Source organism: Geotrypetes seraphini, chromosome 6 (genome assembly GCF_902459505.1).
Source record: "Geotrypetes seraphini chromosome 6, aGeoSer1.1, whole genome shotgun sequence".
NCBI lineage: Eukaryota > Metazoa > Chordata > Amphibia > Gymnophiona > Dermophiidae > Geotrypetes > Geotrypetes seraphini.
In genome coordinates this window covers 208,146,531-208,165,547 of record NC_047089.1, presented here as the reverse complement: position 1 = coordinate 208,165,547, position 19,017 = coordinate 208,146,531, and the positions used below count along the sequence as shown (strand labels likewise).

The 19,017-nt window shown below is 47.3% G+C and overlaps 1 protein-coding gene across 2 annotated transcripts in view; it reads left to right on the top strand.

The window, feature by feature from the left end:
* Nucleotides 1–19,017, top strand: part of SNRNP27 (small nuclear ribonucleoprotein U4/U6.U5 subunit 27) — a 69,850-nt gene that overhangs the window by 39,707 nt on the left and 11,126 nt on the right. The window contains exon 6 of one of the 2 annotated variants that reach the window (XM_033947424.1): nucleotides 9,294–9,345. The exons of the other annotated variant lie outside the window; for it this stretch is intronic. Within the exon in view, the coding sequence (XP_033803315.1) occupies nucleotides 9,294–9,300 (7 nt within the window). The 3' untranslated portion in view covers nucleotides 9,301–9,345. The remainder of the gene's footprint in view (nucleotides 1–9,293; nucleotides 9,346–19,017) is intronic. 2 annotated transcript variants of the gene reach the window in all.

The following is a 19,017-nucleotide window of genomic DNA, read 5'->3' as shown; positions in this document are numbered from 1 at the left end:
TTTCTCAAATTTTTGTTTTCAAGATGGTGTGTGAGGGATTATAATTAGAATAAAGATCTTATTTTCCTCTATTAGGGAAGATCCAAAATAATTTGATTGTTGCTTTCCAACTTATGAATGGTGCAGTCATTGCTGATGAAATTTAAAAAATAATGTCCATTTCTAGTACAACTGACACTTCTATTCCTGAACACTTGGGTTGTCAACCTCTTCTCGCAAGAACTCTTTTAGGGAGCTTCATTTGCAATTTGCATCCTTTTGCTCCTCTTCACATCCCTCTAGCTGCCCTTCAACAATTCAGTTGTCTTTTCTGTTCGTGTTTCTTTTCATTTTAAACTCGGTCTTTTTTGCTACCGTTTGTGAAGATTTTCAGTCTTACAGAGGATCTCCTTTGTGGGACATCTCTGGGTACGGGAGGATGCAGACTGAGGTCAAGTGTCTGCTTCCAAGGGGCAGACTGGGCAGTGCATCCACTTGGAATGTCTGCACTGAAGATTTGTGGGCTTAGGGACTTTGGAGCACAGCTCACCCCAGATTCGTCTGCAGTGGATGTGAGTGCAGGCTGCATGGCTCCATGGCTGTTTTTATCCAGGTATCAAACTAGGAGAAAACTAGAAAATTGCTTGTGCAACACAATCATACAACACCAACACACAAGCTTAGAAAATTTTTTACTATTATACAAACATTTTTTAAAAAACATATGTGATGTGATGTCCTGACAGAGTGGGAATCCCTCTTGATGAAGCAAGACTAGTGAAACTTGAGTCGGGGGGAGTCCTGGACAGGGGTTGATATACAGTATTAGTTTTTTAGCACACAAGGAAGAGTGCAGCACACAAACGACAAGAGAAATTTGATTGCCGATTGAACCACCAGCAATACATTAAGATAAGTTAATGTGGATATATTTTCTGTGATAAGAGCATTTGGGTGGTTTAGGGACTGTAAAGTGGCATTGATAGTCCCTTGGTAATCCTTGCCAAGTCTGTGGCATAATGGTTATGGGTCTAAGCACATCACAATTCCATTTTTTTTTTTTTAAATAGTAACGGTTTTTATTCAGGATCAGGGCCGACTGCTTTCCTCATCCCATTTTGTGTGTGTGGGTTCTAGTGGGGGTTGAGCTCTTCAGTTGATACGTCGGGCCCGAGAGGTAGTCAGAAGACACAAACAGTCCGGACTGCAGGCTTGTTGAGGCAGAGGTTCTCCCTTTAAGCTGTTTGCAGCTTCCACACTTGTAGCTTCCAGCACACAGCATGGCACAGTGAGTAACATGCTGGCAGACCATATTGGGGAATTAGGTTTCTCCACCTTTAAAATCGCAATTTTTTATTTTTCAGTGTATCTCCTCTGGGCTGTTTTTGGTGCTAAAATCGCTGCTGCAGAGGCCATCTTGGATTTCCCGATTTGAAAACAAATGCCTCTATCTGCCTCAAAATACAGTGAATTTGTTTCAAAACAGGATGGACTCCTCAAGTCAGGATACCTTGGATTCATGCCAAATTTGCGGTGGATGGCCATCCAAGGAGCATCCTCCACATGCTGCAAGGCATATTGGGGGGAGGGGGGAGCCCCTGTCTTAGCCTTGGGGGATGTTGGTACCCAGTTGATCTGGGGAATGGGGGAAAAGTCCAATTTAGAGCCGGAGAATATAATACAAGTGTGTCCCCTGTAAAACGCAGCAATGATGCAGCTGGAAAACCCCAAAAAGGGACTAGACAGAGTCCACAGGGGCCATCTGGAGGTCCTGGTCAGGGGATTTCCCCCTGAATTGATTAAAACATGCTTAACCAGGGCTGCATGGAACCCTCAGGGAGCGCAGGTTACCAATTATATCTCCCTTCCCAGAGAAAGCGTCATGGTATTAAAGGACCCTCGGCCACAAGAGGACATCCGCTAAAAATCAGGGCCGGGAAATTTCATGGCGACTTCAAGAAGTATTTCTTCACCAAAAGAGTGATTGATCATTGGAATAGACTTCCTGTGCAGGTGGTCAAGGCCAGCAGCGTGCCAGATTTTAAGAATAAATGGGATGTGCATGTGGGATCTCTAAGAGGGTAATAGTGGGGGGAGAGTCATCGGAATAGGCAGATTCGATGAGATATAGGATATCTGGGAGAATAAATTTAGGGAAGGGGATCTTTAGTGTGGGCAGACTAGATGGGCTATGGCCCTTTTCTGCCGTCATTTTTCTATGTTTCTGTGTTTCTTTCTAGATTTCGTGCACAAAATGCTCTTGAGGCCATGATCTCAGGGTTGTAAGCAGCTGCAGTGGCATCTTTTATTGCCCAAGCTTGCCACTCTGTTGCTTCACGATCCAAATGCTATTATGGACAAAGATCTCCTGTTTAATGACTGGGGTGAATCATGTGGCTGATGCTCTGACCTTTTTGGAGTTGTGAGCAAAATTTCTGCTTACTCCATTTCTGCCTGCAGGATGCTATGGAACAGACAGTGGGCAGGTGGATTCCTCCTCAGAGGCAACATCGAGTAAACTGCCCGGATGATCTTATGGCCAGTGTGCAATACTGTAAGCCAAAATCCTTTCCAGACAGCCTCTTAGGAGCCTTGAGCCCCTAGGGGGAAAGGTTGCAGTAATTTTCGGACCTCCAGGCTATTCCGCCAGTTCTTGGGAGGGCCTCCAAGCCAGAAATCGTTTCAGAACTGAAAGATTTGGAGGGGCCAGGCACTCTCAATCTTCAGGATATTGCTCTGCCACCGCTCCAAAGAAGCAGTTATGTCACCAAGCCTTTGGCCTCCATGCATTGGGGGGCATGGGCGGAGATCACATCAGATTGCTGGGTGCTGGAAATTATATGGGAGGCATACAAGCTCGAGTTCTTTTTTCCCCTCCCAGACTTTTTTATTATAAACTCCCTGGCTATAAAGCCAGAAAGTGGCTAAAGTCAGAGCAACGGTGCAAAGATTGCTAGATCTGGCAGCCATAGAGCCCATCCCAGAGGAAGACTCGAGCTCCAGCAGATACTCCATATACTTCACTGTGCCCAAGAGAGATTCCAAAGACTGGAAGCAAATAATAGACATCATAGTGGTGAATGTGGCCTTGAAGATACCATGTTTCCGAGTGGAGATGATGATGGTGATTATCAGCACAAATCAATGGTGCCAAAGGAATTTCTTGTCTTCCTGGATTTAGAGGCCTATCTGCACATTCCCATTTTTCCAGACCACAGGAAGTTTAGTAGCTCTTTCATGACACCACAGTTACCAAGGTGATGGTTGCAGTTGCAGCTCATCTAGACAGAACAGGCATAAATGTCCATTCGTATCTGGACGTTTGGCTGATCAGAGCCCAGTCTGAATCCAAGGGCAGACGAGTAGTTCACAGAGTGATCCAACTACTGTAGAAGCTCAGCTGGGTGGTCAACTTCCGGAAGTGCCACCTAGAACTGACGCAGAGCCTGGAATACCTGGGAGTCCAGCTCGAGATGAAGGAAAACAAATTGTTCCTTCAGGAAGCTTGCAGAGACAAACTTCTGCATCAGAGATTGGAGTTTCAGAGCAAGCCCGTTCCGACGACCTGGTAGTACTTACAGGTTCTGGGATCAATGATTGCGACCATGAATCTCCAGGGAAAGGGTGCACTTGCATCCGCTCCAGGAGGCGCCCCTTTCCAGATGGTTCCTTTAGAGGGATGTATAGCACCAGCAGCTTCCTTGGACAGTGGCAGCCTGTTGCAGTCTGGTCTGATAGCTGAATTCTCTCTCTCACCAGAGGGTTCCTCTCTGCATCTCTTCAGAGGTGATTCTAATAATGGACACCAGCCTTTTACAGTTGGGGGGCGAATTGCGATGGATGTTAAGTTCAGGGATTCTGGTCCCCTTCCCAGAGAAAGTGGTCGATCAACTGCTTGGAACTTCAGGCCATCTATCTAACATTCCAGGAGTTAGGGAGCGCTTTACAGAACAAAGCAGTTTGACTCTTCTCAGACAATGCAACGGAAGTGGCCTATGTCTATCTCCAAGGGTGCACCAAGAGTACTCTTTGTTTTGAAGTCCAAATACTACTTTTGATGGGTGGGTGAAGGCCAATCTTCTGGTGCTCTGGCCCCTAGATACGTCAACATGGTAGTTGTGTTCTCTATTCTTGTCAAGGCTGGACCAAAGAAACAAGATGTTCAAATTGTCAGGCCTTTATTGAGGCAGGAAGCAGACAAATTCATAGTTGACAGGGCAGGCTTCAGGAATAGAGTGTATGCCTACTGGAAAGAATATGATTAATGAGGTAAGAACCTAATTTTTCCTTTTAGTACAATGGACACTATTCCTGAACACTTGGGTATGACAGATTAGCCTGCTGCGGGAATCAATCCAAATGCAGAGTCCTATCTGGCCATCTATCTGGTCTACTCTGTAAATACTTTGTGAACATATACATCAGTGGTTCCCAAACCTGTCCTGGAGAACCCTCAGCCAGTCAGGTTTTCAAGATATCCCTAATGAATCTGCATGAGAGAGATTTGCATACCTGTCACTTCCATTATATGCAAATCTCTCTCATGCATATTCATTAGGGATATCTTGAAAACCTGACTGGCTGGGGGTCCCCCAGGACAGGTTTGGGAACCACTGATATACAGAGAAGACCAAGTGGTGGCTCTACAGATTTTTTTTCTCTGGGGAAACCACTGAGGGTTCCGCCTCTCAAGGAAGCAACACTTTTCATGGAATAAGTCTTCACAGATATAGTCGAATGCTTCCCACTTCCAATATAGGCAGAAAAATAGCCAAATGGATCTCCCTTGAACTAGTCACTTTCGAGGCAGGCTGGCTGACCTTTTTGTGCTGCTCTAGCCAACAGAAACACGATTTAACAATCAAAATTTGTTTAACTTTTTAGTTATCGCAGTAAGAGTCTGCGCACATCCAATGAGCAACACCCGATCATGTTTTCTCGAACCAGAGGATGTGAAGGCAAATGCTTCCTTTTTGATGTGGAAGCTAGAAATCACTTTCAACAAGAAAGATGTACTCTGTTCAAAGACAAACCTTAATCCATAATCCTAAGAAAAGAATCTCTGCAGGGCAAAACATGAAGTTCCAACGCTCTCTGGAGGTGATCACCACCAAAACCGCCATCTTGATGGTAAGGTCCATCAAGGAAGCTTGGTCCAAAAGTTCCTAGGGTGGACTTGCTAGCACCTGGAGAACCAGATTAACAGTCTGTTGGAAAAAGGCCATTGCACTGGAGGGTGGAGCTGTAATGTGCCCTTAAAATAAACATCTGGCTGCATCTGGATGTGCAGCATGGGTGTTCCTTTTCGTCCTAGACACAAAACAGGAGAGCCCAGCTATCTGAACTCTCGGGGAACCAACCACCAGGTCCTTTTCTGGAGAAAGGCGAGTATCACCGAGCTTGTGTCTGAGCTCCTCTGCGTGCACCAAGTTTGCAAACAGTTCCAGACCTTCATGTACTCTGCTACAGCTGACTTTGTCCTACACTTCAGAATGGTGGAGACCACTCCATCCAAGCACCCTTCATGTACTCCAGAGCCATGCCATAAGACTAAAATCCTGCATGGCAAATCGGACCCTGCGAAAGCATCCGGGGATGACCGGGAAGTTTGAGACTTTCTTTAATCCTTTTGCAGACAGACTAGGTCTGCATACTACCGGTGTCTCAACCAATCTGGTGCCACTAGAATCACCCTTCCCTAGTGCACCATGATCCTGCACAGGGAGTGTGTGGTACGGTGGTTAGTGCTACAGCCTCAGCACCCTGAGGTTGTAGGTTCAAATCCCATGCTGCTCCTTGTGACCTTGGGCAAGTCATTTAATTCCCCAATGCCCCAGGTACATTAGATAGAGTGTGAGACCACTGGGACAGGTAGGGACAAATGCTTGAGTACCTGAATGTAAACCACTTAAGTTATAAGTGGTATATAAATAAATAAGTTGGCCTATAATGGGCCCTGGAGGGAAGGAATATAGAAGAACTGCCTTTGGCCAGGGTTGAATCAGGGCATCTAGACCTTTGCTTCCCAGCTCGTTAAAGAATTGATTTGCCCTCTTGTTGGTAGCCAACATCCAGGTTGAATGTCAGTCATCTCCACTGATTCACTATGCAGGTGAAGGCTTCCTGGGACAAGGCCCACTCGCCGGGTTTCAGGCTCTTCTTGCTGAGAAAATCCACTTGCTCCTTGTCCACTCCTGACACATGCACCACCAAGAGCGCCAGAAGATTGGTCTTCGCCTATTCAAACAGTATTTGGACTTCCAAGCATAGTGGAGTGCGCTTGGTGCACCCTTGGAGATGGATAAAGGCCACATCCATTGCGTTGTCCGAGGAGAGTCAAACCGCTTTGTTCCGTAAAGCGCTCCCTAACTCCTGGAATGTTGGGCGAATGGCCCGAAGTTCCAAGCGGTTGATTGATGACTGACTTCCTCTGGGAAGGGGACCAGCATCCCTGAACTGGACATCAATCACAATGCGCTCCCCAGCTGTAAAAGGCTGGCGTCCATTATTAGAATCACCTATGAAGAGATGCAGAGGGGAACCCTCTGGTGAGAGAGAAAATTCAACCACCAGACTGCAATGGGCTGCCACTATCCAAGGAAGCTGCTGGTGCTGTGCATCCCTCTGTGGGAACCATCTGGAAAGGAGCGCCTCCTGGAGCAGATGCAAATGCGCCTTTTCCCGGAGACTCATGGTCGCAACCATTGATCCCAGAACCTGCAAGTACTACCAGGCCGTCGGAGCAGGCTTGCTCTGGTCCGCAAGAGCGGACTGGGCACGATGGACCACTGGTCTGGCCCAGCAGCGGCAGTTCTTATGCTCTGAAACTCCTGTCTCTGATGCAGAAGTTTTTCTCTGTGGGCTTCCTGAAGGAACACTTTGTCCCTCTTCTCGAGCCGGACTCCCAGGCATTCCAGGCTCTGCATCAGTTCTAGGTGGCACTTCCGAAAGTTGACCACCCAGCTGAGCTTCTACAGTAGATGGATTACTCGGTGAACCACTCATCTGCCCTTGGATTCAGACTGGGCTCTGATCCATACAAATCTTCCACTCTTAGTGCAGGTTGTGCTCCAGTTGGTGACTTTGTTCTTTCACCTTGTTTCATATTGCAAATGGTTAAGTTTTGTTTCTCTATTATATGTTTAATGATATGAGCAGAACAGACATGTTCTTGGGGAATGTTCCCGTACCCCTCTCTCTTGTGTTTCTTCTCCAGGACTGACTGCTTTGTTACAAACTGAGGAGTTGAAGGACATCCCAGAGGGATGGGAGGAGGAACAAAAGAATACAAATGAAGCTCCCCTACAAGAGTTCTCGCAAGAAGAGGTTGACTACCCAAGTGTTCAGGAATAGAGTGTATGTCTACTAGAAAGATGATTAATGAGTAAGAATGTAATCTTTCCTTTTAGTACAACAGACACTATTCCTGAACATTTGGGGACATCACAGAGCAGTCCTTCAAGCTTAGGTTATGACAGATGAGCCTGCTGCCAGAATCGAAGATCCAAATGTGGAGTCCTATCTGGCAGCCACATCTACTCTGTAAACACTTCGTAAACATATGCAGAAAAGACCAAGTGGCAGTTCTACCGATTTTTTTTTTTTTTTTTTCTCTCTCTGGAGAAATTGCTGAAGATTCCGCCCCCTCAAGAAAGCAAACCGAATATAAACAGAGGTAGCCTTTTTCACAAAAAAAAATTGAGGAAAAAAGGATGACTCCAATATAAACCAGGATTAGAAATTTGGGCGATTCTGGTGAGAAAGTTTACAAAGGTTAGACATCCTTCCCATAAGTTTTAAACACAATTTTTTTTTAACTTTAAATATTTTTATTAGCACAAAACTACACAACATTTGATTTTAGATTTTTGTTCCCATATCTCCTAGTAGCTTGAAAAGCCATTGAGAAAAATGTATTTTTGGGGTCTGCCCATGAAGGTTCCCTAATGGCTACATGAGCTTGAAGGTAAAAAGCAGTATCATACTGTAGAACTGGATGGTAGAACAGACCCCCCCCCATACAAACCCATATGCCCTATCCAGTCCACTCATCCATGCTAACTGCTCAGCTTCATAATCTCCACCTTACCCTCAATTTATTAACCCTTTTTTTTGGGGGGGGGAGGGGCATTGTTGCTCAGAAGCAACATGTGTTTCTATGGCTCTTATGGGAGATCGGCATCTCCAAATGTCTGTAACTTGGCACTATTGCTCTTGTTCATCATCAAGTTAGGAAAAGCAGCCGTTTTCACCATCTGCCAATTAAAGGGTTAAACGAGCACAGCAATACTTGCAGTAACCCCTGCCCACTATCCTTCATGGATGCCCCCCCCCAGCCTATCATTGAGAACTTAATCCATCAACCCAGTCTCCCTAAGCTGCGACAAAGGTATGTAGTTGGGGAGGATGAAGGGTGAGGAAGAGTATAAACAGAGATAAAAGGGGGAACAGTAAAAAGGAGAAGAGGTGGCAGCTCTGACAGGAGTGAACCAAGTGCCAAGGACACACCTGAATCCATAATCCTAAGAAAAGGAGCAGCCTGAAGAACTAGTGGCCTCCATGTCCTAAGAAAGACGCCCCCCCAAACCCCCCTCAGCCGGCATTGTACTTACTGTTGAAGAAAGCTGCTGCTACTACTGCTGCTGCTGCCCCTGATGCTGAAGAAAGCTGTTGCTGCAGCCACCAAACCTAATACAGACACCACCATCCTTCATGGACATCCCTCCCCCCCATAGCCAGCATTACGCTTATGATTGAAGAAAGCTGATGCTACTGCTTCTGATGCTAATAAAGCTGTTGCTGCAGCCGCCAAACCTGAAGTAAGCAGCTGATGCTGTATGATCTGGTCGGTGCGGGGCCTTGAGCATCTGCGCATGCTCAAGGCATCCAAGCAGGCAGGGGTGCCCCCTCTCCCAAATATAGATTTTGAAGAAGACAGGAGTTTGAAAAGAGGATGGGTCAAGGACATCAAAAGATGTGTGCTGGTCAGAGAGGGTAGGGGAAGCAGAGATAACTGGGAAGAGGTGAGGATGGGGTGTCCTGTCTCCCGACTATAGATTTTGAAGAAGACAGGAGCTTGAAAAGAGAGGATGGGTCAAGGACATCAAAAGATGTATGCAGGTCAGCGACAGGGTAGGGGAAGCAGAGATAACTGGGAAGAGGTAAGGATGAAGGAGAAGACAAGGCCTTGTCCTTGATTTTTGAGCTAAAGTGGACAAAAGGAAAACTCTGGAATGAGTGGGCATAGGATGAAATTAAGAAGTGATGAGCTCAGGAGTAATTAAGGAAATGTTTGTTTGTTTTTTACAAAACAGGTGGTAGAGGTGGTGGACACAAACTGTCTGAATTCAAGGAAGTGTGGGACAGGTATGTGGGATCTCTTAGGGAGAGAAGGAGATAATTAATGCTGCAAATGGGCAGACTGGATGGGCCATTTGGCCTTTATCGGCTGCCATGTTTCTCTCTCAACCAGTGTGTAAACTTGAGTGTATATTATCAGCCCAAATGTTTAAGGGTATGTAAACTTTTGATCAGGGCAATCATTGTGAGTTCAGTTGTTATGATTACTAAGACACACAATCTGTGACGATAGCTTCACCTGACCAATATTCCTAAATTAAAGAATGGTGTATTAACAGGATCATGAGAAAAAAAGGCAAAAGGGTAACCCTTACAGGATCACTCATATTTTTCACATATGGTACACATCTTACCTGCAAAGGCTATGTAAACTTATGATCACGACTCTGTTAGTTGTATGAGGCTAGGAGCCATCTGAATATAAAACTGTTGACATACTTTCTATGGTAATGCACCAGATGTCCAACTTGGTAGCCAGAATACAATTGCATTACTGTGAAGATCTATCTTTTGTAATCAATCACACAATTAAAGGTATGGTATTAATTTTTGGTCCTATGTAGCTCCTTATGACTGAACAATGGAGAGTTAAATGCAGAGAGAAGAAAAAAAAATAAAAAAGCTTTTAATCAAGTTGGAGCCCTAAATTATCAGTCAACCATCAAATCTCTCCTCTCCTTCCCCATCTGCCTTTAAGCATCAAAAAGCAAAACAAGTATAAGAACAGTTGCAAGATGTGCAATACACTCCATGGCTGCAGTTACTGATCTTTCAGGACAGTAGCAAATGTATCTAGCCACTGCCTTATCTACATGGATACTCTGTTGAACCACCACCGAGGATGCATCTCTGTTAGTTGCTACTGGGTGAATGTAATTGTATAGTTCAATGGTAAAATGAAAAACAATTTTTTAGTATGGTAGTCGGTGTGATTCTTCACTCTAGCTAGGGTCCAGACGATCATACAAATAAATCCATAACACATGAAACATGTCATGCAACAAGATTAGGTGAAGGGATGTTGTGCCTTCTCTTCATGTCAAATATTTTGAAGCCTAATCCACTTGTACTAACTATATCCAGTGGAACTTCCACTGTTAGAATTGGGTGTCCTCCGCCACCGTCATTGGCCTTGCACTCTGTCAGAGTTCACTAAAATGTGAGCCAGTCCAGTTTGTACTTCCTCTGGCATTTGATAACATGGGTCACCCCTTCACCGATCCTATGTCTGAATTCAAGAGAGCATGGGGAAGGCATGTGGGATCTCTTAGACAGAGGGGATAGTGGATGATGTGAATGGGCAGACTGGATAAGCCATTTGCCCTTTATCTTCCGTCATGTTTGTAAGTGATTTGCACATTTTTCTTGAACAGAGCTTTGCAAATGCTTAAGTAGCTGCACCGCTACCCCTATTGAATAAATAATCTTTGAACAGGAGAACAAAGTTAAGGAATTTTGCACACAAGGAGTTAGATATAGGCAATAATAATGAAAGACTTTGTTCTGTCTGATAGCTAGCAAAGCTGGTAGACCCACTCTATTTGCAAAGGACCCAGCAGGTTTTTCTGGAACAGCTCCATTCTCTGTTTTCTCTTTAAAAATCCTATTAGCCCAGCATCCTTCAGGGTCTCCAAAAGCCCCACCAATCTTATCAGGAATGGAAAACAAAGATGAAAATATTATTATACCCTTGTATCACTCTATGGTATGGCAGCACCTTGAATACTATGTGCAATTCCGGTCTCAAAAAAGATGTAGCAGCATTAGAAAAGGTACAGAGAAGAGCAATGAAATTGATAAATGTGATGGGACGACTTCCCTATGAAGAAAGGCTAAAGTGGCTAAGTCTATTCAGCTTGGAGAAGAGATGGCTGAAGAAAAAGGTTTATAAAATGAGTGGAGTGGAAAGGGTAGATGTGAATCACTTGTTTACTCTTTCCAAAAATAGTAGGACTAGGGGGCATGCGATGAAGATACTAAATAGTAGATTTAAAACAGACTAGAGAAAATATTCTTCATACAACATGTAATTAAGCTGTGGAATTCATTGCTGGAGAATGTGGTGAAATCAGTTAGCTTAGGTTTTAAAAAAGGTTTGGATAATTTCCTAAAAGAGAAGTCCATAGTAATGGCTTGGGGAAATCCACTACTTATTCCTAGGTTGCTAGATATTCAAACCATAGAACCAGTTCCCCCAGAAGACTTGGACTCCAGCAGATACTCAATACTGTTGTGCCCACGAAAGGCTCAGAAGAGTGGAGGCCCATCCTGGATCTCAAACATGTCAATGCGGCCCTGAAAGTTCCTTGGTTCTAGATGGAAATAGTTTGATCCATCATCGCAGAGGTAGAGCCAGGAAATTCTCTGGCCACCCTAGATTTGACAGAAGCTTACCTTCATATCCCCATCTTCCTGGAACTCAAGAAGTTCCTCAGATTCCATATATTGAAGAATCACTATCAGTTCTCAGCACTTCCCATTGGACTAGCAACAGCACCTTAAACTTTCACCAAGGTTATGGTGGTGGTGGTCTTTCATTTTCGCAGAACATGTTGGCAGGTTTCACCTGTGCTTGGATAATTGGCTCATCAGAGCACTGTCTTCGGCAGAATGAGAAAAGGCAGTAGCGGCAGTTGTGGAGACCATGCAGAGTCTTGGATGGATTGTGAACTTTTGGAACAGCCACCTGATTCCAACACAGTCCCTGTAATATCTGGGGGTCTTATTCAACACGACAGAAGGCAGAAGCTTTCAGAAGCACACAAACAGAAGCTTTGTGGTCAGATTACAGACCTGTTGACCAAGTCAGAACCTACTGCATGCATACCTTCAAGTCCTTGGGTTATTGATGGCCACAACTGAGGTGGTGCACTGTATGAAGGCACACATGCTCCCCCTCCAAGATACCTTGTTGTCTTGGTGGTTGCCACGGAGAGACTCCCTTGGTCAAAGGGCCAGGGAAATACCAGGAGTGCTTCGCTTTGCTTCGACAGGAGGCAAAAGCATTGTTCTGTTGGGCAGAAACACACTGCAGGCGATCTTTGCAGCACACATGGCTGAGTGGACAGTGTTCAAGCGTATTATCTCAGGAGACAAAAATTAGATCCTGGAGACTGGTTGTTGTCTCTGAAAGCATTCAAGGTCATTGATGCGATGGAGTCCTCCAGTGTTCATGGTGACTGTAAAGAACAAAAGGACGGATTGGTTCTTCCATTAAAGATATGAGCCCGGAAGTGCAGGACTAGAGGCCTGGTTCACGCATGGTCAGAGACTGGGCTACTGTATGTTTCTTCCCTGGCCCATGATGTGCTGTGTTCATTGGATCGCCCAGCCTATCACACAGAAATAGTAGTTCTTATAGGACTAGATTACCCATGTGTCCGTGGTACACGGATCTCTTACGACTACAAAAGGAGCAAAGTCTTAAACTCCAAGTACATCCAGACTTGCTCTTCCAGGGGCCAATTGCCCTAGAACAGTGACCTTCATTGCAAGGCCCATGAGCCAATAGGGGCCTGTGGAGATATTCTGGGCAACTTAGACATTCTGGGCCATTTAGAGTCTCTTCCCTCTCGGTGAGATTTGGCGCTTGCTTACTATTGTTCCTAACGGCGCTGCTCTAACTCTGGGCTGCTAGCAGGGTGAGTGAAGTAAACATGCTGCTTTCAGCGAACCAGAAGCTTTTCTTCTGCTACTGCTTCCTTTTCCTGCATAGGTGGAAAGCAATATCAGAGAGAGAGCTTCTAGGTCACCAAAGGTAATGTGTTTATTTCACTCATGCTGGTGGTCTGAAGAGTTACAGCAGCTTCGCTGGGAAGAACGGTAAGCAAGCACCAGATTCCACCGGGGGGGGGGGTGAATAGCATGGGGAAGGTAAGTGAGATGATGGACTGCGGGGTGGGGTGGGGAGGGAAGGAATTGTGCCAGAAAGGGGCAAATGGAGATGTCAGCCCACTGGATGGGGAAGGGGTAGTGAGGAACAGACGCCAGACCAGGGAGGAGACCAGGAAGGAGGAAAGAGAGAATCCAGACTAAGGCAGGGGAAAGGGAAAGAGAGAGATGCCAGACCACAAAGGGGGGAAGAGGTAAAGGAAGGAGAGAGATGGCAGACTGGGAGAGGATAAAGATCTCAGACCATAGGAGGGGGAAGGCAGATGTCAGACCATAGGAGAGAGAAAGAAAGGTGGAGGTAGTATACAGGGAGAGGTGGGGAAGAGAGAAGGAAGAAATGCTGTTTCTGTAGCGCCCTCTAGACTGGGACAGTTCTTTACTGATGGGTTATATCTCACTATGACCAGCAGGTAGAGACTGTGAGACCAAAACTATTAGCTGAGGCTCCCCCTCCTAAACCAGTCTTTCTCAGTTTCCAATCAAGTGAGAGAGAAAAATTACGGCTCCCCCTTGTTAGGTTTGTTGGAATTTGTTTTAGGACTCCTGGTCCCTTTTTTAATGCTGGACAGAGCTTGGGCAGGTCCTGTTTGGGGATCCATCCGACCTCGGGGGTGTCAAACATGACAGGTCTCATGCTGGGCCCTTCTTCCACCTCCCCAAGTTTTTGTAGAGGTGCCTCAGCTGGCAGCCTGGCCACCGATACCAATAAGGCCTCCGGCTTAGAGAGCCAGTGGATTCTGTTCTGAAAAAAAAAAACAAATCCTGAGGCTGTGCCAGTCTAAAGGGCTATTTCCCTTTAAATTTGCTGTATTTTACTGTATTTTTCATCTAACTGGCACTTACTTTCTAGCTAAGTTGCGTATTGCACAATGAGCACTTTACAAGGGAAAAAGTGCTCATTGTGCTCTAGACAAGGCACTCGTGGCTGTCCTGTGCAAGCGATGGGGGATCCTTGTCGGCATAAGGTGCCGGTGGCCAGAGAACCCTGCTGTAAGTGTCTTGTTAGTCGTCAGCTGATTGTGTGGAAGCCCGGGCTTCCCCCAACACCCATGTGGGAGGTTTCCCAGCCGCCCATGGTCAGGGTAAAAAGGATTTCCTTACCGCTGCTGCCGGCTTGCCTGCTTTAGTGGCTAGGACAGTTCAGGCTTCCCAGATGCTACAGGCCTCCGGAGCTCTGATTTTGGCCGTTTCAGCTCCATTTTTAGCAGGAAGCACCTCCATTTTTTTCTGTAGTCTCAGGTGGCTTTCCCCCTGTATTGGAGAGACGGGCAGGTTTCAGCTGGGTGTCCTGCTGGGACAGGGAGTCCCATGGGCCCACCAGGGTTTTTTCCCCCTGATTTTATTTTAGCTTGTGTAAGGCTTATTTGCTTGCTGCCAGAGGTCCTGCTTCCGCTCGGGGGGGGGGGGGGGGGGGGGGGGGGGGGTGCCGCCGCCGCCGCCGCCGCCGCCCTAGACATCCATTACAGTTCAGCCCCACACAGCACCCGTTTTGTCCCCCTCTACTCCTTTTTTGTCCAAGCGGTCCCGGGTCTCTTGGGACGATGATTTTGTTTAAGAGAAGCAGGAGTTGGTTGATGAGGACCTGGTCCTTTAGGGTGGCCACCAGGATCCTCTTGGGGGAACGGATTCCATCAGCGAGGGGTTTTCGCTCCCGTCTGCTGGCGAGGAAGCATCCGTAGTATACGCTTTTCAGCGGGACGCGCTTCATGAACTTATTCTTCATGTCTCCTCGGTGCTACGGTTTGAGGACACCATGTCGGAGTCCCTGTGTGTTGTGGACCCCTTGCTTTGGGGATCTGCTCTATTTCCCGCTCTTTCCCTATGCATCAGGATATTTGGGATTTTGTTCTCGCTCAGTGGCAGGTGCCCGGAGGCCCCCTTTCACTTTACGTGCTCCATGGCCTGCCTCTATCCCATCCCGGAGGGGGATTGGGACACCTTGAAGTTGCCTATGGTGGATCGCGAAGCGGCATTCTGTGTCTGTGGAGGGCAGCTTTGCTTTGAGGGGCTCTGAGGAGCATAAGTTGGAGTCCATCCTTAAGCAGAGTTTTGATGTTTCTGCCTTTGCGTACCAGGCGACGATGTGTGGCTGGCTGGTTGCTTGGGCTTGTTTTCGGTGGGCCAAGCGGGTCCTGGACAGGGAGTCTGATAACTGGGACTTAGTACAGCAGAAAGTAGCCAAAATTGAGATGGGTGCTTCTTATCTCTCAGATGCTATGTATGACGTGTTGCAAGCTTCGGCCAAGTCTATGGCTTTTGGGGTGGCTGCTCGTCATACCTTGTGGCTTAGGGCAGGGTCGGCGGATGCGGCCTCCAAGGCTAAGATGACGAAATTCCCCTTTAGGGGGTCTTTCTTGTTTGGTGAGGAATTGGACAAGTTGGTTCAGACTCTAGTCTAACCGATTCTAAGGTGCCTCGCTTGCCTGAAGACAGAACTAGGCCACTGGCGTGGGGTGGCACTGTTCGGGGACACGTGTATGATTTCCGCAGGCTCTGCCCTGGTCGAGGGGCTACTTCCTTTCCGGCCTCTGGGGCTTCCTGGGGTTGTTTCTTTCAGTGCATGCAGTCCTTTCGGGGGGCCTGCCGGGGAGCTGGGAATTCTGCCGCTGGTTCCTCCGCTGCCCATCTTGCCCAATGACTCCTTGCAAGTGCCTCCCTGGTCCCAGTGGGTGCCCGTCTTCGTGAGTTCTATCCAAAATGGGCAGAGATCACGTCCGATCATTTGGTCCTGGAGGTAATCAGGGACGGTTATGCTCTAGAGTTTGCCCGATCCTTGCCGGATCATTTTCTCGCTTCTCCTTCTCAGGTGACGTGGAAGAAGCAGGCCTTTTGCCAGACCCTTCAAAGATTACTGGATCTCAAGGCAGTGGTTCTTGGGCCCCCTCAGGAGTGTTGCACTGGCAGGTACTCGATTTACTTTGTGGTGCCCAAGAAAGAGGGGACTTTTCGGCCCATCATGGATTTGAAAGGGGTCAATAAGGCTCTCCGAGGTCCATCTTTTCGCATGGAGACACTGCAATCTGTTATTTTGGTGGTTCAGCCAGGGGAGTATCTGAATTCTCTAGATCTGATGGAGGATTACTTGCATGTTCCAAACTGGGCCTCACATCAGCACTTCTTTCGCTTTGCGATCTTGGGTCGGCACTATCAGTTTTTGTGCACTTCCCTTTGGTCTGGCCACAGCCCCAAGGACATTCACAAAGAAGGACATTCTGGTTTACCCCTACCTGGATGACTGGTTGATTCAAGCAAAATTGTCCCAGGAGAGCACCTGGGTCACGGCTTGGGTGGAGGAGTTCCTGCAGTCACTGGGGTGGGTTGGCAACCTTTCCAAGAGCCGGTTGGCCCCCTCTCAGCGCCTGGAGTACCTTGGGGTTCTGTTCGACACCTCCTTGGGGAAGGTTTTCCTTCCAGAGGCCTGGGTAAGCAAATTGCAATCTCAGATTTGCCTGCTTATGGCATCCTGGTGTCCTCGGGCGCAGGATTTCCTCCAAGTCTTGGGGTCGATGGCGGCTTCCCTAGACGTGGTGAGGTGGGCTCGGGCCCACATGTGTCCATGTCAGTACACTTCTTCAGAGGTAGTCGCCCCAGAGGCACAGTCTGGACTTCCCTGTCCCTCTTCGGAGGTTGGCTCGCTGCAGTCTTCGTTGGTTGCTCCTGACCTCCCATCTAGTACAAGGGATGAGTCTAGATCAGCCCCAGTGGATGGCGCTTTTCACAGGTACCAGTCTCCTCGGTTGGAGAGCTCAGTGTCTAGGTCACTCAGCTCAGGGCACTTGGTCCACAGAGGAGGTGTCTTGGTCGATCAATGTTCTGGAGACCAGAGCCATCCGTCTGGCATTATTAGCCTTCCAGTCCTTCTTGATGGGCAAGTTAGTCCGGGTTCTCTCAGACAATGCCAAGGTGGTGGCCTATGTCAATCGTCAGGGGGGCACCAAGAGTTCTCTAGTGACACAGGAGGCGGCTCTGCTCATGGTCTGAGCAGAGTCTCATCTTCGGGACACCTCTGCCTCCCACATAGAAGGAGTGGAGAATGTTTAGGTAGACTTTCTCAGTCATGTGCTAGATCTCGGAGAGTGGTGTCTAGGTCACGCAGCTTTCCAGCTACTAGTGAAGACTTGGGGTCAACCCATCATAGACCTGATGGCCACGAGTGTCAACGCCAAAACACCCAGCTTCTTCAGTCGCAGAAACAATCAGGCTGAGGAGCTGGATGCTCTGGTTCAGCCATGGCTAACGGAGGGGCTTCTGTACATGTTTCCTCCGTGGCCGTTAGTGGGCAGAGTTCTTCTTTGCATTGTTTGGTATCTTGGCCTCATGATCCTGGGGGCCCCAGACTGGCCCAGGCGTCCATGGTATGCAGATCTCGTTTGGCATCTTGTGGCGGATCCTCTATCACTGCCTCTCTTGACTGACCTGACTCGGGGTCCCATTCCAATGTTCAATCCGGGTCCCTTTTGTCTTACAGCTTGGCTCTTGAAAGGGAATGCCTAGGTAAGAAAGGATATTCAGATAAAGTGATCTCTACCGTCTTAGGGTCCCAGAGACTTTTCACTTCTCAGGCATATGTGCAGGTTTAGTGTTTATTTGAGGAATGGTGTGCTGCGCATGGAGTGGTCTCTTTCCCGCTTCCTTGCCTAACATTAGAGTTCTTGCAGGATGGCATGGCTTGGTCTTCTCGCAGAGTTCAGCTTGCGGCCTTGTCAGCCTTTCGTGGATTGTTACAAGGTCAGGGTCTGTCAGCCATTCCTGATGTCGTTTGCTTTTTGTGGGCGGTCAAATTGCGCCTTCCGTACGTCCGTTCCATCTTGGGATCTTAATCTGGTCTTGTCCATGCTGGTGCCGCCCACCTTTTGAACCTTTAGGATCTTCAGAGCAGAAACAGTTGCACAAATTGGATGTCTGTCGGGTCCTTCGCTCTTATGTGCAGAGGACCCAGGAGTTCAGGAAATCAGATCATCTCTTTGTCCTCTTAGCTTAGTGGGTCCTTATAAGGGGGATGGCGCTTCCAAGGCTACCATTGCTCGGTGGATTAAGGAGACTATTGCTTCTGCATATCTTCTTCAGAAAAAGCCTGTTCCAGAATTTCTCAAGGCTCATTACACTTGGGGTCAGGCAGCTTCTTGCACTGCGTCTTCTCTAGTTCCTCCAGTGGATATTTGTAAGGCTGCAGTTTGGTCTTCCCTGAATTCCTTTGTCAAACACAACCGTGTGAATGTTCAGGCGCGTCGGGACGCGGTGTTCTGTTGTCGGCCCTTCGGGGGTCCTATCCATGATGGGTACTGCTTTGGTATGTCCCATCAGTAAAGAACTGTACCGGTCTAGAGGGTGCTACAGAAGGAGAAATTAGGTTCTTGCCTGCTAATTCTTTTTTTCTGTTAGCTCCTCTAGACTGGTACGGTTCCCCACCCTATCTGTATTTCTGCAGTGATTGCATTTTTTGTACGTGTGAAGATTTTGCTTTTTCTGCGGGTTCTAGTATTTTTCTAGGGCCGGGGAGTTACAAGGACAGTGGCTATGGCTCAGTTGGCATACCTGGTGAGCTGTGGGGACATTTTCACTGCAGGGTTTTAGTTCTATGCATTTTCTAACAGTGTTACTATATGTTTGTTGTTTTATACTCCTGTTCGGAGTGTTATTACTGTTGCATGTTAATTTTTTATTGGTTTTGCTTGACTATTCAGCAGACTGGGCTTGGAGGGGGAGCCTCAGCTAATATACTATAACCAAACGTTTTGGTCTCAGTCTCCACCTGCTGGTCATAGTGAGATATAACCAATTTGTAAA